Here is a 27,642-nt window from a genome sequence, read left to right as displayed (position 1 = left end):
ATGGGGGGGGGAATTTAGGAGAGGGCCATGGTGGGGGAGGGCACAGTTTACATGGGTAGGGAAGGGGGAACTCCAGAGAGTGGAGAGAAGCAGATTTGAGAGAAGGTTGTGGGGAAGAAAAGGGGCAGGATTCATGGAGCCAAGGGGAAGGGCCCTGTGGGATGTTGGGAGGGATCAGAGGGGAGAAGGGAGTTCAGAAGGCAGCAGATGTGGGGGAGTCAAGAGGAGGGAGGTTAGGAAGATGTACAGGGGGAAGGAGCAGCTCAGCATCAGTGAGGAAATTTAGTGAAGGGGTTTTCATGGGGTGGCACTTCTCAGGCCTTTCCCAGGCTCCTGGCCCTGGCAGCTGCCACTCCCCCATCAACCCCATCTGGGCCCCTCTGCCCTGGGCAGCGAGCTCTCAGGACAGGGCTGTTTGCTTTGCAGCCTCAGCCCCCTGTTGATTCCCTGCCCCAGGGGAGCTGCTGCCCCATCCCCCTCAGGCGGAGCAGTTCTCGGCTGACAGGACAAAGGGGGCAACCGGCGAACAAGCATCCATGAAAGGACTGGATTGCTACCTGCTCCAGAGTGGGGGGACATTGCAGCCACTGGAGGTGGCAATAGACCAGGGAGTTTAGGTCAGTCCCATTCCCTTCCCCTGTGATGCCTCCCAGGGATACCCAGGGCTGTGAGTCACTTCGCTACCACCTGCCCTCCGGGTGAGGAAGCCTTGTCAGTGCATGCCAGGGGGTCACTCCCCAACACAAGCACTCCCCTCTAGGCCTCTGCAGGTCTTGCTCTCTCGGTATAGATGAGCGATAAGCACACACCAACCCTCGAGCATCTCTCTGGAGTGTCCAGCCCCTGAACCACCAGACCTGGTGTTCCCAAACTGCATCTTATCAGTTACACCACACTACACAGCTCCATTGAATACACCGCACTCAGACTTGTTCACACAGAAAGCAAGTATGTTTATTTAACACAGGGATTCAAATGATAAGAAGTAGAAATATTAGAAACAAAGGGTTACATATAAAATAAAATCATGACATGCATAGTCGACCCTCAACTTGATTAATAGGACATTGTCCTGTCATAAGAGCAAAAGCTTGCCCCAAATCCTTCCAGCCAGGTGTGGCTGTGATCTTCTATTCATGAGACAAGCACGCAGTCCTCTTGTCTCTTCAGTGGGAAGACTCAGAGTTTGTCTCTTTATCTACAGTTATCGTCCAAAACTCCATTGTGTGCGCTTGGAGGATAATTCCCGCTGCTTGTCTTTTCCTGTCCAGGACACTCTGCGAGCACTTGATTAACATTTTGCTCAGACTGTAAACGGGTGCCCATTGTGAACCATACAGTACTCAGCAAACATGCAGATAAACCGATAAACATCTCTTGTCTGAAAGAAACCTGTTTTTCACCTTTTCTCACCGGTCCCAAGTCATAAACCTTAAGAACTTGATTTTCAGTCTATATACATAACTCCTTACATGTTATCTGTACATACATTTTGCAATGATTAAGATGACCAGTGTGACACAGGCTTTCAGTAGAGATGTGGTATGATACTCTTTGGTGAACTAGTATGTAGATATCAGGCCCAGGGGATCCCTGAAATCCTAATGCACCCCTGTGTCCTCTGCCAGTTGGCACCGAGAAGTCCCTGGGTCACACACCCCCATCTGTGTCCCAGTAACACTCATGCTACTGACCAGGGAAGTCCCTCAGAGTAGAAGAGACTGGGATAAAGGGGAGCAAGGCTCAGGGTGGGGAGGACTGAGTCCCAACCCCGCAGGGTCTCAATTACTCTGTAGGGACAGCTCTGCTCTGGTGCTGCAGGAGCTCAGGGTGAGAGCTGGGGTGTCCTCCATGGGTTCAGGCAGGGGCTCATTCACTGCAGGGAGTCAGGGTGTCCACAAGGCACTAAGTGCCGTCCAGGGTATTTATTAACCACCCAGGAGAATGGGGCCAAGGAACATATGGGGATTTGCCAATGATTCTGTTTTTTGGGAAGGGGAATTGTGGTGAGGCTCCAGGGAAAGATGATTACTGGGTTGTGCAATGGCAGGGGCTATTTGGTGCAGATGAGCACGAGGGGTGGCCCCTGGGGAAAGACACAGAAAAGAGAGTGACACTAAAATATCAGGTTTCAGAGTAGCAGCCGTGTTAGTCTATATTCGCAAAAAGAAAAGGAGGACTTGTGGCACCTTAGAGACTAACCAATTTATTTGAGCATAAGCTTTCGTGAGCTACAGCTCACTTCATCGGATGCATGAAGCTCATGAAAGCTTATGCTCAAATAAATTGGTTAGTCTCTAAGGTGCCACAAGTCCTCCTTTTCTTTTTACTAAAATATCAGGGACAGAGATCGCAATAGCCAGAGAGGATGGGAAGAGGGAGGGGTGTTGCCTTGAGGACACTAGAGGGAGCCACTTCCCCATCCAGCCACCTTCTCAGGCCAGCAGTTGAGAAAGGGGACATGGGCAGGGAGAGCAGCGGGGGTCCTGGGCTGGGGTGACTGCAGAGAGTTTGGGCCAGAAATGCTATTATTGATTATTTTTATCTCTACACAATTCAATCAATGTCTCTATTTTTCTTTTATTTAATCCTCTTATTTCCTCTTTAACTGTAGAAAATCTTCCTTCTGGGGCTAAGGTTTAGCTGCATCCCTTGGGGACTGTTCCAGCAACTCAAAAGAGACCTTCTATTAACTGTGGGAACTATGGCCAGCCCAACATTCCATAACAGATAAAAAGTATCTTTTCCCCAATTTTTATTCCATTTTCACATCCCATTCCCTTAACTTGCTATCAGTCTGTGACACACTCTAAGACAGTAAGTGGCTGAACTTGGGGTCTGGGGAAGGTCTAACATGATCCTGGATGCATAAGGTGCTGACGCCATGGGAGTTGAGGCGGGACCTTTGGGGAAGGCGGTGGGATGGGGGCGGGGCAGGGGTGGGAAGAGGCAGGGCAGGGATGAGGCCTCAGGGAAGGGATGGAGTGGGGGCGGGGGGCAGAGGGGGGTTGGCGCCTATGCTGAGATGTATAAACAAAGAAGTATCAAGGAGGATTAGGGAGATATTACTTCTGTATATGCCAATGGTGAGACCATTACTGGGACCTTGTGTCCAGTTCTGGTGTCCATCGTTTAAAAAAAGTGTGTTGGAAAATTGGAGAGGTTTCAGAAAAGATCTGCAAGAATGATTCAAGGTTTGAAAAAACCTGCTTTATACTGAGAGACTTGGAGCTCAATGCATTTACTTAACAAAAGAGAAGGTTGATCATGATCTATAACTACTAAAGAAGAGAATAACAGATAGTAGAGGCCTCTTGAGTCTAGCAAACAAATGACAGGTTTCAGAGTAACAGCCGTGTTAGTCTGTATTCGCAAAAAGAAAAGGAGTACTTGTGGCACCTTAGAGACTAACCAATTTATTTGAGCATAATCTGATGAAGTGAGCTGTAGCTCACGAAAGCTTATGCTCAAATAAATTGGTTAGTCTCTAAGGTGCCACAAGTACTCCTTTTCTTTTAGCAAACAAATGTAGAACAAGATCCAATGTCTGGAAATTGAAGTTAAATTTATTTTTAATTGAAAATAAAATTCAGCTTTTACAGTCAGAGTAACTGACCTGGAACAGCTTCCAAAGTGCATTGGTAAATTCATCATTATTTAGGGTTTCCTTCTAAAATATCTGCTCTTCTTGGTTCAACCACAAATTACTTGGTTTGATAATGAGCTGCTTCTTACCAATTATGGATGAATAATTTCTTCCGCAGCAGGAATTATTGGACGGAATTCTCTGGCCAGGTGTTATGCTGAAAGCCAGACTAGCAGATGATTATTGTGGTTGCTGCTGGCCTCCCTTGAAATCTAATAATTTGTTAGGAAGAAATTTCTGTTGTTCCACAACTGTCCATTCAGGGTTCCTTGAATCTTCTTATGGAGTATCTGGTGTTGACCGCTCTCGGAGACAGGATAGTAGACTAAATGGTCCACTCTGCTCTGGTCAAGTGTGGCAGTTCTTATGTTCCTAGCAGTAATTGTATAGCAGTCACTCTATAATCGTATCATAAGTTGTCATGTGACATGAAAAATCAGAAACCTGTCAGCTCTACTTAGAAGCTGTGAAGTGAACATGAGGTTCTGAGACTTAAAAAATACAATACAGAATATTTTTTAATATGCCATTTTTTAAAATTAAGGAAAGTTTCAAATATTTAAACATATGTATATTCCATTTCAACAGGCTCTCACCATGTTTTTATTTCATGTTAAAGACTTCTTTTAGGCCTTCCTGTGCCCGAGTTTCAGTTATTTTTCCCCAGTCTCTTGGGAGATCTGCTGGGTTAGCATTATAACTGTTAGCTAACTGGTGACTGAACTTCTGAAAAATAAACTTCCAGTAATCAGAAGCCTCAATGCTGGGATCTGGCTGAATGCGCCAGTCTGGGTAATAGATGCGATAATCTTTGTAGGGATGACGTTTCCCTTTTGTGTCTGAATTTCGGAATGAGTTCTCAGAAACCACTTCAGATGAGCATATATCATAGACAAGTTTTTGTGTATCAAGATACCTGTAACCGCCTAATCCTTGTGGCCGATGCACAGATGCAAAATGCTCCTTGTGGTCACTGCCTCCTGCTTCACAGGGGACTTTACAAAATGGACACTGCTTCCCACAGCCAAACACTCGCTTGAAGATCTCATCCTGGGGTTTTAATGACAGATGGGAGAGTTTGGTCTGAATATCCAAACCACCAAATTGGAGTAAGATTTCTTGTTCCAGATCCAGAAGGAAAGTTTGAATATTAGCACAAAACTGGCCTGTTTTCGCTGTGTTTTTAAACCGTATCCCAAGTAAGTTGTCCTTGGAAATGACTAGGTCCTGCTGCAGCGCTTCACAAAAGTGGTTTAAAAATGCTAAGACTGGGGTATTTTTTTCATTTCTGGAGCTTTCCAGAACTTCCCTCACTTTCTTTACTATTGTAGATAGAATCTTTTTCTCCAGCTCTCCCAGACGCTTAGTCTCCCTGTAATGATCCATCATCCGTCTCTGAATCCAGGTTTTGACAAATTCTTCATAGTTTTTAATATATTTCACATAGTTATCAAAGTTCATCTCCTCCAGAAGCTTTTTCTGTACAGTGAACTGGAAAAAGGTCCGGCTGCCATATTCAATGGACTCTGCCTTGTTGAGAATGTCATCTACTATCTCTATTCCTAGCCTTTTGTTGATATAATCCACCAAGGCAGGTTTGAGACACTGATAACAGAAATCCCTGGCCCTTGTTTGGTTCTCATCTTTTTCCAAATACAGGTCAGTAAAGGTGGAGAAATACTGAGGTTTCAGCTTCTCTAGATGACACTGAGGATCATTTTGTTGGATAAAATGTTCATGCATCTTCTGAAATCTCCAAGCTGCCTTCCCCAAAATATGAATTTTCAGGTCAACTTCAAAGCAAGCAGTAGTGCCAAGTTTTTTAACATCCTCCTGTTGGAGCCTCTCGTTGATCATGTTCAGCAGTTCTCTGCAATGGATTTCATCGTAGTCCACTTTGGAATTTACCTTTTCTTCCGAGTATCTGTTACCCTCATCTATTAAGGATTTAGCAAGTTCTTCTGTGTGAACAGTTGTTTCACATTCCCCTGTGGACAACAGTTGTTTCATAGTTTTGATCCATGCTGTATCTATGTACTCCTTTTTCATTCCGAAATCGTCAATTCCATAAAACAACAAACTACCTGATTCCTGTAGCTTCTGCCTGACGGCACTCCCTCGATTTGCCAGGTCCTTTCTCAACTGGGACTCCATCTCTCGATAAACTTCACGTTTCTGTAAGCTGCTGAACTTCAACTCTGACAGTGTTTCTCTCCACATGTTTTCAAATTCTGATTTCAGTTCCTCATGCTCTAGTTTATGTTTTTTATTCCTACATTCATCCAAGACCCTGTCAACTTTCCCTTCAATTATCTGCATGTATGAGGTCTGGATGTTTTCTGTCTTGTGCTGGCCTTTTCGAATTCGAATTGCTACCTCGCACTTGTGCTCGCAGTAGCTCTCAAGTTCGTTTTTGAGGCTGTTTGCACTCCTGATAAAATCTTCTCTGTACTTTTCTATCAGGTGCAGATTCGAAACTCCACTTTCAAAATAATCTTGTAAATTATCCAAAACTTTTTGTTTCTCGTGCTGCAGTTTTTCCTGTGCCTCATTTTTCAACATGGATAAGGCACTAGCCTGTAGTTTCTCTGATGTCTGATTCTGAATGACAGTTTCCTTTTCAGATACCCAGAGATGTATCTCTTTGCGGAAATGCCACTCCCACTCGGAATACTTCACAGACAGCTGGTTATAGGCTTCAGCTACAAGGCTGTTTCTGAAACTGAAGATGAAGTTCTCGTGTTTTACAGCATTCCACAGGCTCTCCACCCATTTGACAAACTGGGGAATGTCCTTAGGGGCTCTATTACGTGACTGTTTCTTTATAAAATCAAGCAGGTATTTCTTTAGCTCACACACCCTCTCACTGTATCCCATGTTCACTGGAGCCATGGGAGGGACTCCATGCCACAGCCCAGGGATGTACCAGTTGTGTTTCTCTGCATCATAGTCCATAATACATGAAAATTTCACTTTTTTACATTGTTTTTCCATCCTAGCTGCAGCTTTGGTCATTTCATTCAGCTGCTCTAGGAGGTGCTTCCTGTCCCTCATGTTTTGTTCATGCGCAGACACATCACTGACATTCTGATGCACGAATTGGCAGTTGGCTTTTTGCCCTATTTCCTCCATTCTGAGAAAGGCATGGACCGCAATTTGCAGAATATCCTTCATTTCAGTGGCATTCTCCATGGCCATGTTAACGATGGTTATGTCACTTAACCCAATCACCAGTGTGGCCAGCTCATTGTCATGTTGATAACTATCCTCCAGCAGGGCCAGTTCAGGGGCTTTCAAGCCTTCTGTGTCTATCACCAGGATGAAGTCACAGCCCAGTTCCTGCTGAAAGTTCTCTGCCACTTTAATGAGCATCATGAAGGCTCCTCGCGTACATCGACCGCTGCTCACTGCAAACTGCAGGCCGAACATGGTGTTGAGGAGGGTGGATTTCCCAGTGCTCTGTACTCCCAGCACCGTCAGAACCACCATTCTGGACCTTCCCCCCAGCTTGGCATGGAGCTCAGTCACAACATCTGTCACCCACTGCAGTGGGATGTTGGATGAATCTCCATCTATCAGTTCCATAGGAAACCCTTCCAGCATCAGGTCAGCTGCTATGCCTGGGAGATGGATGAAATGTCTTTGGCATTCTGCCTTGTCTCCTTCTTTAACCATTGAGCATTCAGCTTCATAGAACTGCCCCAACTCACGCATGAAATGCTCAACCCCTAAGGAAGTGGTAGATATTAATTTATCCAGCACAGTTAGTGCTTGTGGGTCATCTCCTGCCATTTTACTTTTCCCTTGATATTGATCCCGTAGTTTAAAAAGATTATCTCGAGCAATGTGATCCAGGCTAAACTTCATCCATTTCAGGAAGTAATGTTTCTCCATTAAAGGCAATTGTTCTATTCCATTAATAAATTTAATCAATCCATCAGTAAGGTCACATTGATTCTGCTGTCTACGTAATTCCAACCGTTTCTCTCTCAGTTGACATTTATAGTCTTCAGTGGCAGTCTCCCCTTGCCTTTTCATTCTGCACAGTTCTTTTTCCACTTTAGCCAGTTTTTCCCAGAGATCCCCCTGCAGTCTCAGCATTTCCCTCTTGTACTTTACCACATCTTTTATTTCCACAGTGATTTCTCTCGCCCGCTTGCTTGCACTCTGGCATTCCTTACGGTCCTCATCTACCTGGATTCCTAGTTCACGTGCAGTCACAGCCATGGCTTCCAAATTCATTCTCTCGGGAGGTGAACTTGTTATGCTTTTTATTGTATATTTCAGTTTTTGAACAAATCCTGCATTATTTGTGGTGCTGTCTTTCTTCAGCAGTTGTGAGTTGCTCAGATTCAGCACTGGAGCCAACTTATTAAGGAATCCCAATGTTTCCTTGGGATTTCCATTCTTGCAGTTGAGGATAAAGTAGTATTTAGTGGCTGATCCCTGCAGGGATGATAACAGCGTGTATTGTCTCTCACTGATGCTCTCAGTAACTATGAACACTGCTGAGGAGACCTCTGTTAAAAAGCTGAACTGCAGCCAGTGAGATTCAATGTCTCCACGCAGATTTGTAGCTGCAACGGGTTCTGGGAAAAGATCTGAATTCTCCCTCCCAGCAGGGAAATACCAGGAAATCTCAACCAGCCCATCTGCGATTTCCCGAGGGACATTCCCAGAGTCCATGTCCTGATGGATAAAGAAATCGTGGTGCTGCTGGGAGGGGCTGAGAACCTCATTGAGGAGTTTGGACTTGGAGAAGCTGCAGTTCCCCATCCGCACAAAGGAAATGGTTGGCATTTTGGTGAGCACCAGGCTCTCCTCTCTGAACCCTCTGCTCTCTGCCAGGGAGTGCGGCCTCCACTTCCTCACAATGTCCCTCATGGCCCACAGCAGTAGGGTGCACTTGGGGGTGTTGATGGGAGGTAGCAGCAGAGGGAGGGCAAACTGGCACATGGACATTTTGGACAGGATCTCCTGCTGTAGGAAACTGTCGGAGCAAAGCAGAACGGCACAGAGAACATCGAGGGGATGTAGAGACTCTCTGATGTCAGTGTCACTAAAACTAAAAACATCTCCACCTGCAATCTGTGCCTCCTCACTGCCTCCTTCATCATCATATGCCCTATGCACAAGGCTTGTGTTTCTGGCTGTCCCATTCAGAGTCATTAGTTTCCTCAGGAAATGCCACGGTAAATCCCCTAACATCTGAGGAGTCCAGTTTTCTATACTTTCTGAGCTAATTTCCAGGACATTCTGCAGCCTGAGTTTTGTGCTTTGGTATTCCTGCAGGTTTAGCTGAGAAAGGAGTCCTTGAAAAGCTTTATTTTTCTCTGTAAAACAAAATGAAAATAGGATTCTCACGACTTTCGGAAGTTAGATGTTCCCAGACAGAACATTTTTAGAGATGGAGTTAATGATGTAAAATCTTAATAATTTAAAAGGAAAATTCCATTGGTGGCTAGAAATTAGGGGCTAATGGAGTTAAAGCTAATAAACTAATCCCCCTCTTCTATTTCTTTAACTAACCTTTATAGCAGGGGTTCTCAACCTTTTTCTTTCTGAGGCCCTCCTCAACATGCTATAAAAACACCACAGCCCACCTCTGCCACAATAACTGGTTTTCTGCATATAAAAGCTGGGGGCAGCATTAGGGGGTAGCAAGCAGGGCAATTGCCTGGGGCCCCACACCACAGGGACCCCCACGAAGTTACATTGCTCAGGCTCCAGCTTCAGCCCCGGGTGGCAGGGCTCAAGGAGCTGGGCTTCAGCCCCATGCGGTGGAGCTTCAGCTTTCTGCCCTGGGCCCCAGCGAGTCTAATGCTGGCCCTGCTTGGAGGCCCCCCTGAAACCTGCTCAAGGCCCCCTAGGGGGCCCCAGACCCCTGGTTGAGAACCACTGCTTTACAGCATATACTGTTCTTTTCTCCCTTCTCTCCAGCAGCCATATGAGGGAACAGTGGGGGGTCGGGAAGGGGCGGAAGGAGAGTCTGGCAGTGCTCCCCCCACCTTCTTTGCAGCATCACGGTAGAGGGCAGTCTCTGGAGGGAGGGGCTGGTGGGACTGGTGCCCTCATCCCTTATTGGTAGATGCAGACTGGAGCTGGAGGTGTAATTTCAAGCTGGAATAGACATAGGCATGCTAGCTTTGTTTGATCTAGCGTGATAAAAATACAAGTGTAGCCACAGTGGCAGGGGTCGTGGGATGCCCGCGTACAATCCCATCTGAGATTCTGTGTACGTGCTCAGGAAGCTAGCCCACACCACCGCAGCTAGCGTCTACCTTTAGTGTGCTCGCTTGATCAAAGCTAGCGCGGGTATGTCTGCCCAAGCTGGAAATCGCACTTCGAGCTCCAGTGTAGACAGGCCCTAAAAGAGCTCCTCTCTCCACTGAAAGTAGAGAGCGTTGCTGAGGTCAGAACATGCATACACGCTGCCTTTTCAATCCTCTTGGCACAGAATCAGAGTAATCCTAGAGTGTGAGTGCAGGTACAGCCCCCGTGCAAAGCTCCATCCCCACCTCAGGAGCAGCATGCGGGGCCCAAATTGCAGGAAGACGAGGTAGAGCGAATGAGGAATTGTCCAAGGTGTCACTTTCCTGGTAGGGACCTGTGACCAAGAAGCAGTAGGCCCATGACACAGTGAGGTGAGTGAGCAGTGAAAAGAGCGGCAGGGAGGCCTGTGACAGGGAGGTGGGGAGCAGGGCACATGGATTTCTCAGCTCTTTATTTTTCCCAGGTGGGAGTAGGGCGTGAGAAAGCAGAGTGGTAACTGTCTGCTCATTTTCACTAGGAGCAATGATAGGAGTTACAGCATTAGGAGCTACTGAGAGGAGCAGAATGTATTTATTGAAGGAGAGGAAAAGCCCCAAACTGATTAGCTGGTTAGGTGATTTTATTGGGACATCAATCCAATCAGGAAGCAAATGTGGGGACAGGGGTGCAAGGAGAAGGGGTAAAATTGTAGAGAGGTTCTCACATTGTTAACTGGGTTTTCTCTCAAGACAGATGGGTCATTTGTGAGGCCAGAAATTAACTTGATTTGTATCGTTTTTTTTAGAGAAGGTGTTACATGGCATTATATTTTATTGTTGGATTCTGGTTTTTAGTTGGCTGGTCTTTGCACTCACTGTTACTCCTTGCTAGGTCTGAAACTTCAGAGTCATGCTAAGATGCAGTTAGTCAGAGGAGTGTCAGTGGAGAGCCTCAGCTCTGTAAGTATGCAGGGCATTTGTGGTCTGCAGTAGCAGAGTCTCCTTAATTGTATATCTCTGATGGCCATTCCAACTACAGACAGTGGGGGGCTAAATCATAGAATCACAGACGATTAGGGTTGGAAGAGACCTCAGGAGGTCATCTAGTCCAACCCCCTGCTCAAAGCAGGACCAACCCCAATAGATGTGTATGTGTGTGGGGAATGGTAATTCACTGTTCAATGCGTGTTATCCACAAAGGGACTTTAGGCGTTGCAACACTCAGCATTGCAACGCATAATTTTTAAGTGCCCTGCTGCCCACTGGACTCCTCAGTCCAGAGCTAGGATCCCAGGCTCCCTATATAATGCATGGGGAGAGTAGACACCTAGAAATGGGATTCACAGAAGCCAGCATGCTGAGCCAGGAACCAAAATGAAATACTGATGAAAAGGGTGGGACCTAAGCCCTGCCCCTCAAAGGTAATTAGATACTTAACTCTGGGCCAGAGAGAGATGCCTATATCTGCTCAGGATTCTCAGCTGTAAACCCTCTCCTGAAGTTATGCTCCTAAACTAGGTCATCCACTGAGAGACCCCACCCCATTATAGCCAAAAGCCTGCTGGAGTGTGGGAGATCCAAGTTCAAGTCCCTCCTTCAAATCAGCCAGACTGGGTTTTTGAAAACGGGCTTCCCACATCACAGGCAATTGCCCTAACCAAAAGGCTATTGAGTATTCTGGGGGATGCATATTCCATCCAGCTCAAAAGATCACCAATCTGGTTGCCCTGGGCTGTCTTTTGTGCAAGGCTTGAGCCAGCAGGCATGCTCGAGAATGCTACCAGATCAGACTCCACTGGCTAGAAAGGTGGGGCAATGTCTAGCTGAGAACCCCCAGGCTTGGGGCTGCTGCCCCATCTGCAGCTCCTGCTGGGGCTCAGGGCTTCCACCCTGTGGCTCCTTCCAAGGCTCAGGGCACTCATTTTTCAAATTGGCCAGGGCCTCTGGGCATGGGCCCCATGGGCCCACGTGTTAATCCTCTACTGACTGTGACTTGCAGCTAGGAGCCCCTGGCTGGCGCGCTCCCAGCAGCACTGGGGGGATCGAACCCACCTCCACCTCTAGGAGTCTCCTCCAGCTGCAACAGTTCCGTGATACTTCACCCCAGCAAGGCTCAGGCCTTGTCTACCCTACTAAGTTTTGTCGCCAAAAACTGCCTTTTGGCGACAAAACAGTGAGAGCGTTCACACTGCAATGCGACTTTTGCTGGGAAAAACGTCTGGTTTCGGCAACAAAAAACTTCCACCCTGAGAGAGAGTTTTTTCTTTCCCCCTCCCTTTATTGTTGACAACGAGCCAGCGTAGACACTGCTGTTTGTTTTGTGGACAGAACTGGCTTCCGCCAGTATCCCACAATGCCCGTTCTGATCGCTCTGTTCAGTGTTTTGATTTCTGCTGCCCTGCAGGCATGTGTCCTGCCCCTTTCAAAGCTCTGGGAAGTATCTGACAGCTGAGCGTGCTGCTCTCTTTGGGGAACAAAGAACAAATCATTGGAATGCTCCTGTTCTGCCCGGCTCTAGGAACACAGCGGCAGGCAGACTGCTGTCACTGGTGGGGGGCAGTACTGGATTTATAACGGTGCCAAAGGCACCCTGGCACCGGGCCCATGCACAGCAGGGGCCCCCCCGGGCCCGGCACTCCACCTCTGCTCCAGTCCAGCAGCCGCAGTGCTGGATCTCCTCTCCAGCCCCTTCCCCGGACGACCCGGACCCTGGGCTTCTCCCCCCCCGCTCCCGCCCATCGCTCCTCCTCTCAGCTGTCCGGCTGAGGGCTCCTTTCGTCTCCACCCCACATGCCTTGCCGCTCCTCCGGGTTGCCGGTGATGGACAGTCTGCCGCTTCAGGCTCCCCTGGGCTCAGGAACCCCAAAGCCAGGGGCTGTCAACCAACCGCCCGGAGTGGAGTGGAGGGGATGGAGTCCCTGCTTGCCGCTCAGCTGCTCTGCAGCAGAGGAAGGGTGAGGGGCTAAGACCAGGGAGAAAGTAGGTACCCACTCTATGCGGGTAGGTGTGCGGGTGGGATCCTGTTTACCCCCTCCCCAGCTCTGCTGTGCTTGCGGTTTACCCCTGGCCCCTCCCTTGCTCCAGGGACCAACCCTAGCTCCTGCCCCGCTGTGCTTTTGCCCCCCGGTCCCTGCCTTGCTCCAGCTGGGGACCAATCCTCCCCGCCCATGCCCTGCTGTGCTCTTGCCCCTCGCCCAGAGGAGGATTTACCATAAAACACAGGGTGTCCTGGCACAGGACCCCCCCCCCAACGACAGGGGGCCCCAGGGCTGGGCAGCTGCAGGGGCAGAAGCTTGGTCCTGCTGGCTCCTGGGGCTCCTGCTGCAGGCTCTGCCTGCCCCCACTGGCAGCCAAGCTCCCCCCTCCCCGAGCGTGCCACATCCCCTCTCCTCCCCCACCCTCCCAGCACTTCCCCTGCCTCCAAACAGCTGTTTGCCAGCACTCAGGATGCTCCGGGAGGAAGAGGGAGGAGCAGGGCTGCAGCGCACTTGGGGGCAGGGACTTGGTGAAGGGGTGGAATCTGGGCAGGATGGAGCAGAGGCGGGGCCCCTGTGCTCCCTCTACACATACGCCCCCAGCCCCAATTTATTCACCCCCTTCACACACATGGAGCCCCCTGCCCTCCCTGACTCCTGCACCCCCTGACACCGCCCAGCCCCTGCCCTCCCTGACTCCTGCACCCCCTGACACCGCCCAGCCCCCTGCCCTCCCTGACTCCTGCACCCCCTGACACCGCCCAGCCCCCTGCCCTCCCTGACTCCTGCACCCCCTGACACCGCCCAGCCCCCTGCCCTCCCTGTCTCCTGCACCCCCTGACACCGCCCAGCCCCCTGCCCTCCCTGACTCCTGCACCCCCTGACACCGCCCAGCCCCCTGCCCTCCCTGACTCCTGCACCCCCTGACACCGCCCAGCCCCCTGCCCTCCCTGACTCCTGCACCCCCTGACACCGCCCAGCCCCCTGCCCTCCCTGACTCCTGCACCCCCTGACACTGCCCAGCCCCCTGCCCTCCCTGACTCCTGCACCCCCTGACACCGCCCAGCTCCCTGCCCTCCCTGACTCCTGCACCCCCTCACACCGCCCAGCCCCCTGCCCTCCCTGACTCCTGCACCCCCTGACACCGCCCAGCTCCCTGCCCTCCCTGACTCCTGCACCCCCTCACACCGCCCAGCCCCCTGCCCTCCCTGACTCCTGCACCCCCTGACACCGCCCAGCCCCCTGCCCTCCCTGACTCCTGCACCCCCTGACACCGCCCAGCCCCCTGCCCTCCCTGACTCCTGCACCCCCTGACACCGCCCAGCCCCCTGCCCTCCCTGACTCCTGCACCCCCTCACACCGCCCAGCCCCCTGCCCTCCCTGACTCCTGCACCCCCTCACACCGCCCAGCCCCCCTGCCCTCCCTGACTCCCGCACCCCCTCACACAACCCCAGCCCTGACTCTTGCACCTCCCCACATCCCACTCTCACCCTGAGCACCAAACAGGAGCTCCTTCACCCCCGCCCCACATCCCCACCTGCACCCCTTGCACCAAACGGGAGCTGCCCCAGGTAAGCGCTCAACACCCCAACCCCCTGCCCCAGCTCTGAGCCCCCTCCCACATCCTAACTCCTGGACAGACCCTGCACCCCAACTTTTTTTACATTTTTTTTAATAAGCACTCTTATCCAAAGCACTTTACAATAGTTAGCTAATGGTACAAACAATATTTGGAAAGATCATTAAGTGATCCATTGAGACCCTCAGCAATTTTCAAGTGGTCTGTGGAAAAATAAGTTAGACTACAAAAACAATCTAGGTACCTCACTTTATTTTCATTTTCTTCCTATTTCTTATAGGAGGACAATGAAGAACAAAAGAATGAACAGCGGGGCCGGGCGGGGGGGGAGATAAGAGAGAATGTTCTTTTTCTTGGCTGGGTCCCAAGGGGGGGGCCCAAAAATGAAGCTGAGCACAGGGCTCCACTAACTCTAAATCCGCCACTGTCCTGCCATACGAAAAAGCTATATAAGATGGGGAGTGACATCATAAGGGTTCTTCACTCCCCACCCAAGAAGAGTCTTGGAAACACCCAAAAACAAAGACTGAACTGGGGGAAGCGCAGGACCCAGGCTAAAGGGATTTCTAGCCTGTGAAGGAAACACCTGGGGGGTTCTAAGATGTAAAGCAAGTGCAGCTTGCCCCTTAAGAATCTTCAGCTTGCTTGTATCATCTCTTAGGGTGAGAATCTGCTAATTCATATCCAGTATATTTAGTATAAGAAGTTTAGTTTGTGTGTTTAGTTTATTTGCTAGGTAATCTGCTTTGATCTGTTTGCTATCCCTTATACTCACTTAAAATCTATCTTTTGTGGTTAATAAACTTGTTTTTGGTTTATCTAAACCAGGGAGTTGAGTGGGTGTGTCAAGGTTCCTTCCCCATTCTGAACTCTAGGGTACAGATGTGGGGACCTGCATGAAAACCTCCTAAGCTTACTTTTACCAGCTTAGGTTAAAACTTCCCCAAGGTATAAACTATTTTACCCTTTTGCCCTTAGACTTCCACTGCCACCACCAAACTTTATCTGGGTTCCTGAGAAAACATAGTTTGGACACATCTTTCCCCCCAAAATCCTCCCAACCCTTGCACCCCACTTCCTGGGGAAGGTTTGGTAAAAATCCTCACCAATTTGCATAGGTGACCACAGACCCAAACCCTTGGACCTTAGGACAATGAAAAAAAACATTCAGTTTCCTTACAAGAAGACTTTTAATAGAAGTAAAAAGGAATCACCTCTGTAAAATCACGATGGTAGATACCTTACAGGGTAATTAGATTCAAAACATAGAGAATCCCACTAGGCAAAACCTTAAGTTACAAAAAAGACACACAGACAGGAATATTCATTCTATTCAGCACAGCTATTTTCTCAGCCATTTCAAGAAATCATAATCTAACACATACCTAGCTAGATTACTTACTAAGTTCTAAGACTCCATTCCTGTTCTGTCCCCGGCAAAAGCATCATACAGACAGACACAGACCCTTTGTTTTTCTCCCTCCTCCCAGCTTTTGAAAGTATCTTGTCTCCCCATTGGTCATTTTGGTCAGGTGCCAGCGAGGTTACCTTTAGCTTCTTAATCCTTTACAGGTGAGAGGATTTTTCCTCCGGCCAGGAGGGATTTTAAAGGGGTTTACCCTTCCCTTTATGACAGGGTGTATGGGAATCTTAGCTCAGGGGCAAAAGGCTTTTGTGTATTCCTCTCCACATTGAGTGAGGGGCTGAATTTTATGAGCTTACGCTGTACAGTTCCCTGTGCAGCTCAAGACAGTAAAATTTTGGGTTTATACTCCAGAGGGGGTGCATGCCTGAGGAGCTGGGAGTTGCCCTAACTGTAGCCTTCCTATACAGGGGCTGGTCAGAGAGCCTGAATATAACTACAGCTGGATGTGTCCCTACCTGCATGTATGCTGGGGAAAGTTCAGGCTGGAGGGCTTTGCAGCTGGTCACAGGAGTACAGTGTGAGAGAAGCCCAGTGTGGTGGGTCAGGGGGCTCAGTGGTACCCCAGTTCCAGGTGGCACCCTGGGATGGGGAAGCCATCACACTGGGTTGAGCCTACCCTCAAAGGACCAGCATTATCTGGTACACAATTGTAGTAACACATTAAGGAGGAGATAGTACCTTCAACATTTTCTTTTTCTGAGAATACAGTGCCTCCTAAATTCTTGGGTTCATTCTCCATACTTGAAGATCCTAGAAAGGAAACCGCATTAAAACTCTCAGATTCTTAAAGACTTTTTTGATGTTTCTGTATTCTTAATAGTTATATAATCTCCTTTCAAAATGATGAAGATGCCCCAAGAAGCTTTTTCTACAGTAAAAATAAAGCCAATGAAAATTCAAACACTGCAGGAAATGCTAACCACAGGGAACAGGAAGGCAAAATGCAGTTTGCTGTTATGTATTGTAGATTAAATGTTCTAATTCTGTAGCGAGGTTCCAGAATTCTTCATTGGGTTTCAAGAAAGATAGGTGACCTGTGAGGCCAGAAATTAACTTGATTTCTACCTTTTTCTTTTGTGAAGGTGTCACAAGGTATTACATTTTAATTGTGGATTTTGATTTTTTAATTTTGGTGTTTGCACTCAGAGTTACTCTTTATTAGACCTGGTAAGTTAAGTTAAGTGCAGTTAGAGGAAAGTCTCAGATCTGTAACCGTGCAGGGATTTACATTCAGGGCCAATTCAGACACAGGGTCTTCAATTGGATCTCTCTGATGGCTGTTCCAACCATGAGCAGACTATATAAGGAGGGAGTGACTAGACACCTGAGCACTGTGCAGCAGATATTACAGTTCTGTGATACTTCACCCCAGCGAGTCTTACTCACTCCACTCTGCACTCCCTGAGCCAGTCTCACTAATCAGAGGTGGAGGGCTCCAGTCAAATGAGTCTGTAGATGGCCCAAGAAGTGCTTGTACCGGCCCTGAGAATAGCCATATGGAGAGCTCTACCAAGGGACAGAGTATGGGGGAAAACAAGCTACTCATGTGTCAAGGTTCTTTCCCCACTCTGAACTCTAGGGTACAGATGTGGGAACCTGCAAGAAAGATCCCCTAAGCTTATTCTTACCAGCTTAGGTTAAAAACTTTCTCAAGGGACAAACTTTGCCTTGTCCTTGAACCCTCTGCTGCCACCATCAAGTGTGTTAAACAAAGAACAGGGAAAGAGCCCACTTGGAGACGTCTACCCCCCAAAATATCTCCCCAAGCCCTACACCCCCTTTCCTGGGGAAGGCTTGATAAAAATCCTCACCAATTTGCATAGGTGAACACAGACCCAAACCCTTGGATCTTAAGAACAATGAAAAAGCAATCAGGATCTTAAAAGAAGAATTTTAATGAAAGAAAAAGTAAAAGAATCACCTCTGTAAAATCAGGATGGGAAATACCTTACAGGGTAATCAGATTCAAAACATAGAGAATCCCTCTAGGCAAAACCTTTAGTTACAAAAAGACACCAAAACAGGAATATACATGCCATTCAGCACAGCTTATTTACCAGCCATTTAAACAAAAGGAAATCTAACGCATTTCTAGCTAAATTACTTACTAACAAGTTCTAATACTCCATTCCTGTTCTGTTCCCAGCAAAAGCATCACACAGACAGACAGACCCTTTGTTCCTCCCCCCTCCAGCTTTGAAAGTATCTTGTCTCCTCATTGGTCATTTGGTCAGGTGCCAGTGAGGTTATCCTGGCTTCTTAACCCTATACAGGTGAAAGGGTTTTACCTCTGGCCAGGAGGGATTTTATAGCACTATAAACACAGAAAGGTGGTTACCCTTCCCTTTATATTTATGACATCATGTCTTATTTCCACAGCCCATCCTCTCATCCTGCCTCTTTTCCCCATCCATTGGTGAGTGCTGCTGCTCCTCCCTTTTCCCTTCGCCATTCCCCTGGTGGCTCACCTTCTGTCCTCTCCTCCAGCTCTTCTCTGGTGTCTCCCTTAGAGCCCTGGGAAACAACTAGGAGAAACAGGATGAAATTTAATGAAAGAAAAGATTAGGCTCAATATCCAGAAAAACTTCCTGACAGTGAGACCTATGAAGCCGTGGAATCATCTTCCTAGGGGGAAGGTTGAGAGCCCCATCACCTGGGTCATAGAAAATTAGGACTGGATAAACACTTGGAGAAGAGACAGTATGCAAAAATACTAGGCGTTTTCAAGTCTCCCTGCCAGAAAAATTCCCACCTGTTCCTGGCTGGTTTTGGTCTTAGTGATGCTTTCGTTTTGTTTCTCTGTTTGAAATGTTGCTAGATGCTAACCTCATCTTTGTAACAAATGCATTTGCTGCTGGTTAAATCTTCCCTTGGGCCTTGTCTCTACTAGGAAAATTAAAACCATAGATCAGCACCAATACACGGCAACTGGTTTTAGCAATAGAGAGGGATGTTTTTTCAGTTTGCAGTCTGGTAGCGGGCAGTGTGTTGTGAGAGAAGCAGAGCCTTTGATGAAAGCTGAGCCCTGATTAGGGGGCCAGGCATCCCTGATTAGGGACCCTATAAAGGCAGCCAAGCAGCCAGCGGCACATGAGCAGCAACACAGAAGGCAGAAAACAGAGCTGACAACAGGGAAGTTTGAGAGGGAGCTTGTAAGGGGAGTTTGCGGGAAGGGGTGGGTGTGTGTGTGTGTGTGTGTGTGTGTGTTGTTGTTTTGACTGGTGCTGAGGAGGGAAGGCTATGACAGCTACAGAAGCAACCATGGTAGGGACCCAAGGAATGGACGAGACAATGAAGATGAGTGATGTGGAAGCTGCAGGATTTATGTCATTCTGAAGAGGGTACCTGAAAGCTGCTTCCTTTTTATGCCTGCTAGATTTGATTGAAGAGCGGATCAGAGGTTTGGAGATGCTTTTAGAAGCCATGGTTGAGTTTCAAAGAGGATTTGAGCAGAGGATGGAAGGAAGGCGAGAGGAAGCTGAAGAGAAAACTCAAGACTCAATGCAAGCTAAACTGAAGAGCTGTGAATGTAGGCTGCTGGATGAGGAGAGTGGCCAGTGGAAGCATGTGACTATGAAAACAAGGCAGAGGAAAAGACCGGCTAGCGAACAAGAAATAGAGCCGAGGAACAGGTTTGCTGAGCTGGATAAAGGGGAGAGGCAGGCAGTAACAGAAGATGGATGGGCAAGGAAGAAGAGAAGAGTAGCTAGTCACCCACAAGAAGAGGAGAAGAGTCAATGGAGGTAGCCAGAGTTCAGAGCCCCAGGAGGAGAGAGGAAGACTTGCCAAAGATTGCAAGTGAGAACAGAAGGCAGGGAGACTTGCAGCCAGAGGGAACACAAGGGGGAAGGCTGGAGAATTGAACCAACACCAGGAAGAGAGAGGTCTATGTGACCGGGAACGTCCTACTAAGAATAGACAGGCCTGTCACCGGAGCTGATCCAGAGAACAGAAGGCTGTGCTGTCTGACAGGAGCTAAGATATGGGGTGTGGACCTGAGGCTTAAGTGGATCCTAATCGGAACAGGAAAGAATCCATAAGAACGGCCTTACTGGGCCAGACCAAAGGTCCATCTAGCCCAGTATCCTGTCTTCTGACAGTGGCCAGTGCCAGGTGCCCCAGATGGAATGAACAGACCAGGTAATCATCAAGTGATCAATCCCCTGTCGGTCATTCCCAGCTTCTGCCAAAGACAGCCTAGGGACACCCTCCCTGCCCATCCTGGCTAATAGCCATTGATGGACCTATCCTCCATGAATTTATCTAGTTCTTTTTTGAACCCTATTATGGTCTTGGCCTTCACAACATCCTCTGGCAAGGAGTTCCACAGGTTGACTGTGCGTTGGGTGAAGAAATACTTCCTTTTATTTGTTTTAAACCTGCTGCCTATTCATTTCATTTGGTGACCCCTAGTTCTTGTGTTATGAGAAGTAGTAAACAACACTTCCTTGTCTACTTTCTCTACACCAGTCCTGATTTTATAGACCTCAATCATATCTCCCCTTAGCCATCTCTTTTCCAAGCTGAAAAGTCCCAGTCTTATTAATCTCTCCACATAAGGAAGCTGTTCCATACCCCTAATAGTTTTTGTTGCCCTTTTCTGAACCTTTTCCAATTCCAATATAATCCACTGATTGTCCTCCACATGGGAAAAATTATGCTGCTAGATTCTCACTGGAACAATTTTCCCTATGACTGGAGAATTGCAAATATAGTACCTATATTTAAGAAAGGGGAAAAAAGTGATCCAGGCCTCTTATTTTAACCTCAGCTGTATGCAAGGTCTTAGAAGAAATTTTGAAAGAAAGAATAGTTAAAGACATAGAGGCAAACAGTAATTGGGATAAAATACAACATGGTTTGCAAAAGAAAGACTATGCCAGAAGATAACAGATTTTCTAGACAAAAGAAATGCAGTAGATCTAATCTGCCTGAATTTCAGTTGGGCATTTGATACAGTTCCACATGGGAAGTTATTAGTTCAATTGGAAAAGATGGGGATTAATATGAAAATTGAAAGGTAGGTAAGGAACCAGTTAAAGGGGAGACTACAATGGATTGTACTGGAAGGTGAACTGTCAGGCTGCAGGGAGTTTACTAGTGGAGTTGCTCAGGGATTGGTCTTGGGACAAATCTTATTTAACATTTTCATTAATGAACTTGGCACAAAAAGTGGGAGTGTGCTAATTAAATTTGCAGAAGACACACAGTTGGGAGGTATTGCCAATACGGAGGAGGACTGGAATATCATACAAGATCTGGATGACCTTGAAAACTGGAGTGACAGAAATGGGATGAAATCTAATAGTGAAAAGTGCTAGGTAATATACTTAGGGACTAACAACAAGAATTTTTGCTATAAGAAGGGGACATATCCGTTGAAAGTGACAGAGGAGGAGAAAGACTTGGGTGTATGGGTTGATCACGGGATGACTATGAGCCACCAATATGATATGGGAGAGAAACTGGCCTTTTTTTTTTTTTTTTTTTTTGCTTCCTCTGCAGCTTGGAGTCACTTGCTGGTCTGAAGTCTTCAAATCAAGATTTGAGGATTTCAGTAACTCAGCCAGAGGTTCTGGGTCTATTACAGGAAGGGGTGGGTGTGGTTCTATGGCCCGCGATGTGCAGGAGGTCAGACTAGATGATCATAATGGTCCCTTCAAGCCTTGAAATCTATGAGTCTATGTAGAATCAGGCATTTTTACCATTTTTTATACTTTTGCTCCGTGTAGGATGCTTACAAGTAATCAGCCAGTTAATGATGGGTAGAAGGAGCAGCAGTCAATGAAAACTGATATATAAAAGCATTTGGAGCCATCTACGTACTGTTCCAAAGAATGTAGCTGGGCTGCTTGTCAGTCAAAGCAGTGCAGTTCTCAGGGTGTGTCTTCACAGCACAGTTAGTTTAAGTAATAACTTGCGTGTTACCCCAACTAGACTCTTGTCCACAAACAAGAATCTCTGTAGCTGTAGTTAAGTGTAGATTAAACTCAGGTTAGCTACCTTGTGCGTGTGTGTGCATGCCACTGAAGCTCCAGCTAATAATCCAGTGTTACCTCTCAGCAGCACCTAATCCAATCACTCTGCTACTCAAATCATTCTGTGTTACTCCAGTGTTGTTTTGAAGTGTGGTTGCTCTCACTGGAGCTAGGCTAGCTCAAGTGCAGTAACTTGAGTATACGAAGTCTAGCTAACTCTTGCAGTGAAGGTAAAGGCCACAAAGAACTCTGCCATCAGAGGTGGACAGCTGAGAGATGTGCAAAAACCAGTACCCTCCAAATATCACAGGTGGCATGGAGGGGAAGGTTGCTCCTGAGTAGCTCTGAGGAACATGGCTTCCACCTCCTGTGCTCCTCTGACAGCAGCCCTGGCTGGCAAATCACAGATGGTTTGCCAGTTGAGAGAACAAATCTCACAAACCACACGTGGGTTGTCAGAGCTGGACTTGCAGCAGGAATGGTGAGGGTATTTGGGTGAGACTTGGGGAAGGGGATGCTTTACAACTAGTCTCTATGTACTCTCTATGTCTCCAATTTTTTTCCTGATTTTCAAATGCAAAAAAAATCATTCAAAACAGTTAAGGTAGATAAGGACAAACAACACCCACATCAAAACCACAAAACAATGAAATATTGAGTAAAACCATACAAATGGATCACCAGCAAGTGTTATCTGGACCACAGCTGGAGAACCACTGCAGCAGTGAATTTAAATGTTCAGACAGAACATTTCATTCTCGAGACATCTAGATAGACTTATGTGTAGCGCTGGGGAGGAGCCAGTGGTTGTGGTACATGTAGGTACCAATGACATAGGGAAGGATAGGAGAGAGGTCCTGAAGGCCAAATTTAGGCTGCTAGGTAAGAGATTGAAGTCATAAGAATGGCCATACTGAGTCAGACCAAAGGTCCATCCAGCCCAGTATCCTGTCTACCGACAGTGGCCAATGCCAGGTGCCCCAGTGGGAGCGAACCTAACAGGTAATGATCAGTGATCTCTCTCCTGCCATCCATCTCCACCCTCTGACAGACAGAGGCTTGGGACACCATTCCTTACACATCCTGGCTAATAGCCATTAATGGACTTAACCTCCATGTATTTACCCAGTTCTCTTTTAAACCCTGTTATAGTCCTAGCCTTCACAACCTTCTCAGGCAAGGAGTTCCACAGGTTGACTGTGCTGTGTGAAGAAGAACTTCCTTTTATTTGTTTAAACCTGCTGCCCATTAATTTCATTTGGTGGCCCCTGTGGGAACAAGTAAATAACTTCCCCTTATTCACTTTCTCCACACCACTCATGATTTTATAGACCTCTATCATATCCCCCCTTAGTCTCCTCTTTTCCAAGCTGAAAAGTCCTAGCCCCTTTAATCTCTCCTCATATGGGACCCATTCCAAACCCCTTATCATTTTAGTTGCCCTTCTCTGAACCTTTTCTAACGCCAGTTGTGGCAAAATACCTTGTTCGCTTCAGCAGGCTCAGTCCTTTCTAGACTTGGGTTTGGGGCAAGGCAAATCCTTATAGGTGGCACAGGGTCCTGCTACTCCTCTCCTCAGTCAGTCCCTTGTGCTTGTTTCCTTTCCCTTCTGGGGAGCGAGTGCAGCCTCCCTACTGGGAAGGTCTGGTGTCTTGCTGCAAACAGCCTACTGGCAACTTTCCTGTTCCCCTCACTCCCCCTCTCCTTCCACCCCGGGGAGGGTTTAAAAAGGTCCCAACTAGTTGGAGTCAGCTGAACCTAATTGGTTCCCTAGCAACCCCTTTTCCAGCTGAACCTTATTGCCCCCTGATTATCTCTCCTCAGTGGATAGGGAGGGGCCTTTTAATCCCCTGGGACTAATTACTACCCGGCCCTTTGGAGCTGTTTGTCCTGGGTTTACCACACAGTGTATCTTTTTTGAGAGGAGGGGACCACATCTGTATGCAGTATTCAAGATGTGGGCATACCATGGATTTATGTAAGGTCAATAAGATAGTCTCCGTCTTATTCTCTATCCCTTTTTTAATGATTCCAAACATCCCGTTTGCTTTTTTGACTGCCGCTGCACACTGCATGGACATCTTCAGAGAACTATCCACGATGGCTCCAAGATCTTTCTCCTGATTAGTTGTAGCTAAATTAGCCCCCATCATATTGTATGTATAGTTGGAGTTATTTTTTCCAATGTGCATTACTTTCCATTTATCCACATTAAATTTCATTTGCCATTTTGTTGCCCAATCACTTAGTTTTGTGAGATCTTTTTGAAGTTCTTCACAGTCTGCTTTGGTCTTAACTATCTTGAGCAGTTTAGTCTCATCTGCAAACTTTGCAACCGCACTGTTTACCCCTTTCTCCAGATCATTTATGAATAAGTTGAATAGGATTGGTCCTAAGACTGACCCTTGGGGAACACCACTAGTTACCCCTCTCCATTCTGAAAATTTACTATTTATTCCTACCCTTTGTTCCCTGTCTTTTAACCAGTTCTCAGTCCATGAAAGGATCTTCCCTCTTATCCAGTGACAACTTAATTTACTTAAGAGCCTTTGTGAGGGACCTTGTCAAAGGCTTTCTGGAAATCTAAGTACACTATGTCCACTGGATCCCCCTTGTCAATATGTTTGTTGACCCCTTCAAAGAACTTATGCTCAAATAAATTGGTTAGTCTCTAAGGTGCCACAAGTCCTCCTTTTCTTTTTGCGAATACAGACTAACATGGCTGCTACTCTGAAACCTGTCAAATAGATTAGTAAGACATGATCTCCCTTTACAGAAACCATGTTGACTTTTGCCCAACAATTTATGTTCTTCTAGGTGTCTGACAATTTTATTCTTTACTATTGTTTCAACTAATTTGCCCGGTACTGATGTTAGACTTACTGGGTCTGTAATTGCCGGGATCACCTCTAGAGCCCTTTTTAAATATTGGTGTTACATTACCTGTCTTCCAGTCATTGGGTACAGAAGCTGATTTAAAGGACAGGTTACAAACCATAGTTAATAGTTCCGTAATTTCACATCTGAGTTCTTTCAGAACACTTGGGTGAATACCATCTGGTCCCAGTGACTAGTTATTGTTAAGTTTATCAATTAATTCCAAAACCTCCTCTAGTTACACTTCAATCTGTGGCAACTCCTCAGATTTGTCACCTACAAAGGACGGCTCAGGTTTGGGAATCTCCCTAACATCCTCAGCCGTGAAGACTGAAGCAAAGAATTCATTTTGTTTCTCTGCAATGACTTTATCGTCCTTAAGTGTTCCTTTTGTATCTCGATTGTCCAGGGGCCCCACTGGTTTTTTAGCAGGCTTCCTGCTTCTGATGTACTTAAAAAACATTTTGTTATTAACTTTTGAGTTTTTGGCTAGCTTTTCTTCAAACTCCTTTTTGGCTTTTCTTATTACATTTTTACACTTAATTTGGCAGTGTTTATGCTCCTTTCTATTTACCTCACTAGGATTTGACTTCCACTTTTTAAAAGATGCCTTTTTATCTCTCACTGCTTCTTCTACATGGTTGTTAAGCTACGGTGGTTCTTTTACTGTGCTGTTTAATTTGGGGTATACATTTAAGTTGAGCCTCTATTATGGTGTCTTTGAAAGTGTCCATGCAGCTTGCAGGGATTTCACCCTAGTCACTGTACCTTTTAATTTCTGTTTAACTAACCTCCTCATTTTTGCATAGTTCCCCTTTCTGAAATTAAATGCCACAGTGCTGGGCTGTTGAGGTGTTCTTCCCACCACAGGAATGTTAAATGCTATTATATTATGGTCATTATTTCCAAGCGGTCCTGTTATAGTTACCGCTTGGACCAGATCCTGCGCTCCACTCAGGACTAAATCGAGAGTTGCCCCTCCCCTTGTGGGTTCCTGTACCAGCTGCTCCAAGAGGCAGTCATTTAAAGTACCGAGAAATTGTGTCTCTGCATTTCATCCTGAGGTGACATGTACCCAGTCAACATGGGGATAACTGAAATCCCCCACTATTATTGAGTTCTTTGTTTTGATAGCCTCTCTAATCTCCATTAGCATTTCATCATCACTATCACTGTCCTGGTCAGGTGGTAGATAATAGATCCCTACTGTTATATTCTTATTAGAGCCTGGAATTACTATCCGTAGAGATTTTATTGAAGATGTGGATTAATCTAAGATTTTTATTTCATTTAATTCTACACTTTCTTTTATATATAGTGCCACTCACCCCCGGCCCCCCCTCACACGACCTGTTCTGTCCTCCCGATATATTTTGTACCCCGGAATGATTGTGTCCCATTGATTGTCCTCACTCCACCAGGTTTCTGTGATGCTATTATACCAATATTCTCCTTTAACACGAGGCACTCTGGTTCACCCATCTTATGATTTAGACTTCTAGCATTTGTGTACAAGCACTTTAAACATTTGTCACTGTTTATTTGTCTGACCTTTCCTGATGTGTCAGATCCTTTTTTATGTGAATGTTTCTCGTCTGAACTGGCCCATACTTTATCCTCTTCCATCCTCTCCTCCTGACTAAAACCTAGAGAATCTCTCTCAATAGACTCTCCTCGAAGAGAAGTCTCTGTCCGATCCACGTGCGCCTCTGCAGCCATCGGCTTCCCCCCTCCCCCATCTCTTTGTTTACTGCTCTGCAACTTTTTTAAGCTCCCCTTTTTTTAAGTATAGGCTCCCCTTAGCCCAAAAGTTTCCCCAGTTCCTAATAAATCTAAACCCCTCCTCTCTACACCATCGTCTCATCCACGCATTGAGACCCTGCAGCTCTGCCTGCCTACCTGGCCCTGAGCATGGAACAAGCAACATTTCTGAGAATGCCACCATAGAGGTCCTGGATTTCAGTCTCTTTCCTAGCAGCCTAAATTTGGCCTCCGGGACGTCTCTCCTACCCTTCCCTATGTCATTGGTACCTACATGTACCACGACCACCGGCTCCTCCCCAGCACTACACATAAGTCTATCTAGATGCCTCGAGAGATCCGCAACCTTCGCACCAGGCAGGCAAGTCACCATACGGTTCTCCCGGTCATCACAAACCCAGCTATCTATGTTTCTAATGATCAAATCTCCCATTACTAACACCTGCCTTTTCCTAATGACTGCAGTTCCCTCCCCTGGAGAGGTAACCTCAGTGCAAGAGGCTACCCCAACATCATCTGGAAGGAGGGTCCCAACTATGGGAAGGTTTCCCTCTGTTCCCGTTGACTGCTCTCCTTCTCTGGGCCTTCCATCCTCCTTAACAGCGCTGGGGCTGTCTGACCGGAGGTGGGACAAATCTACAGTGTCCTTGAAAGCCTCCTCAACATACCTCTCTGCCTCCCTTAGCTCCTCCAGTTCTGTCACCCTGGCCTCCAAAGCCCGTACGCGGTCTCTGAGGGCCAGAAGCTCCTTGCACCAAATGCACACATATGCCACCCACCCACAGGGCAGGTAATCATACATGCTGCACTGAGCGCAATAAACTGGATAGCCCCCAATCTGGTGCTGGGCTTCTGCCTGCATTCTCTCCTACAGCTACCTAGGTTAATGATAGGGTTTTTGTTTAAAACAAGAAGTTTTGATTAAAGTTTAGTTTAAAGGTTTTAAAGAATGGCAAGTGTACCTCGCCCCCTTCCCACTCCCCTTCCAAACTCCCTCTCGAAACTCCCTGTTAGCAGTCCCCGTTTGCAAAGCTCAAGTCCAGGACCTCCATGTTAGCATTCTCTGAGACGCTTCCAGTTCCATGCGCAGGGCCAGTTAGATAGGCAGAGCTGCAAGGTCTCAATGTGTGGATGAGACAATGGTGTAG

General features: G+C 47.1%; 2 protein-coding genes across 2 annotated transcripts in view; both read right to left on the bottom strand.

Annotated features, from left to right (window-relative positions):
* Window positions 1-27,642, bottom strand: part of LOC119566264 (maestro heat-like repeat-containing protein family member 1) — a 446,675-nt gene that overhangs the window by 345,221 nt on the left and 73,812 nt on the right. The window lies entirely within an intron of this gene.
* On the bottom strand, window positions 3,549-20,050 carry LOC119566355 (up-regulator of cell proliferation-like). The gene is made up of 3 exons (XM_037899024.2): window positions 18,347-20,050; window positions 16,557-16,628; window positions 3,549-8,979 (listed from the first exon to the last, which is right to left on the bottom strand). The coding sequence occupies exons 2-3, from the start codon at window positions 16,615-16,617 to the stop codon at window positions 4,250-4,252; spliced, it is 4,791 nt and encodes a 1,596-aa protein (XP_037754952.1). The 5' UTR covers window positions 16,618-16,628; window positions 18,347-20,050; the 3' UTR covers window positions 3,549-4,249.

The sequence above is a fragment of the Chelonia mydas genome, chromosome 6, assembly GCF_015237465.2.
Source record: "Chelonia mydas isolate rCheMyd1 chromosome 6, rCheMyd1.pri.v2, whole genome shotgun sequence".
NCBI lineage: Eukaryota > Metazoa > Chordata > Testudines > Cheloniidae > Chelonia > Chelonia mydas.
Note: the sequence above shows the minus strand (reverse complement) of the source record. Positions and strands in the feature narration are given on the sequence as shown.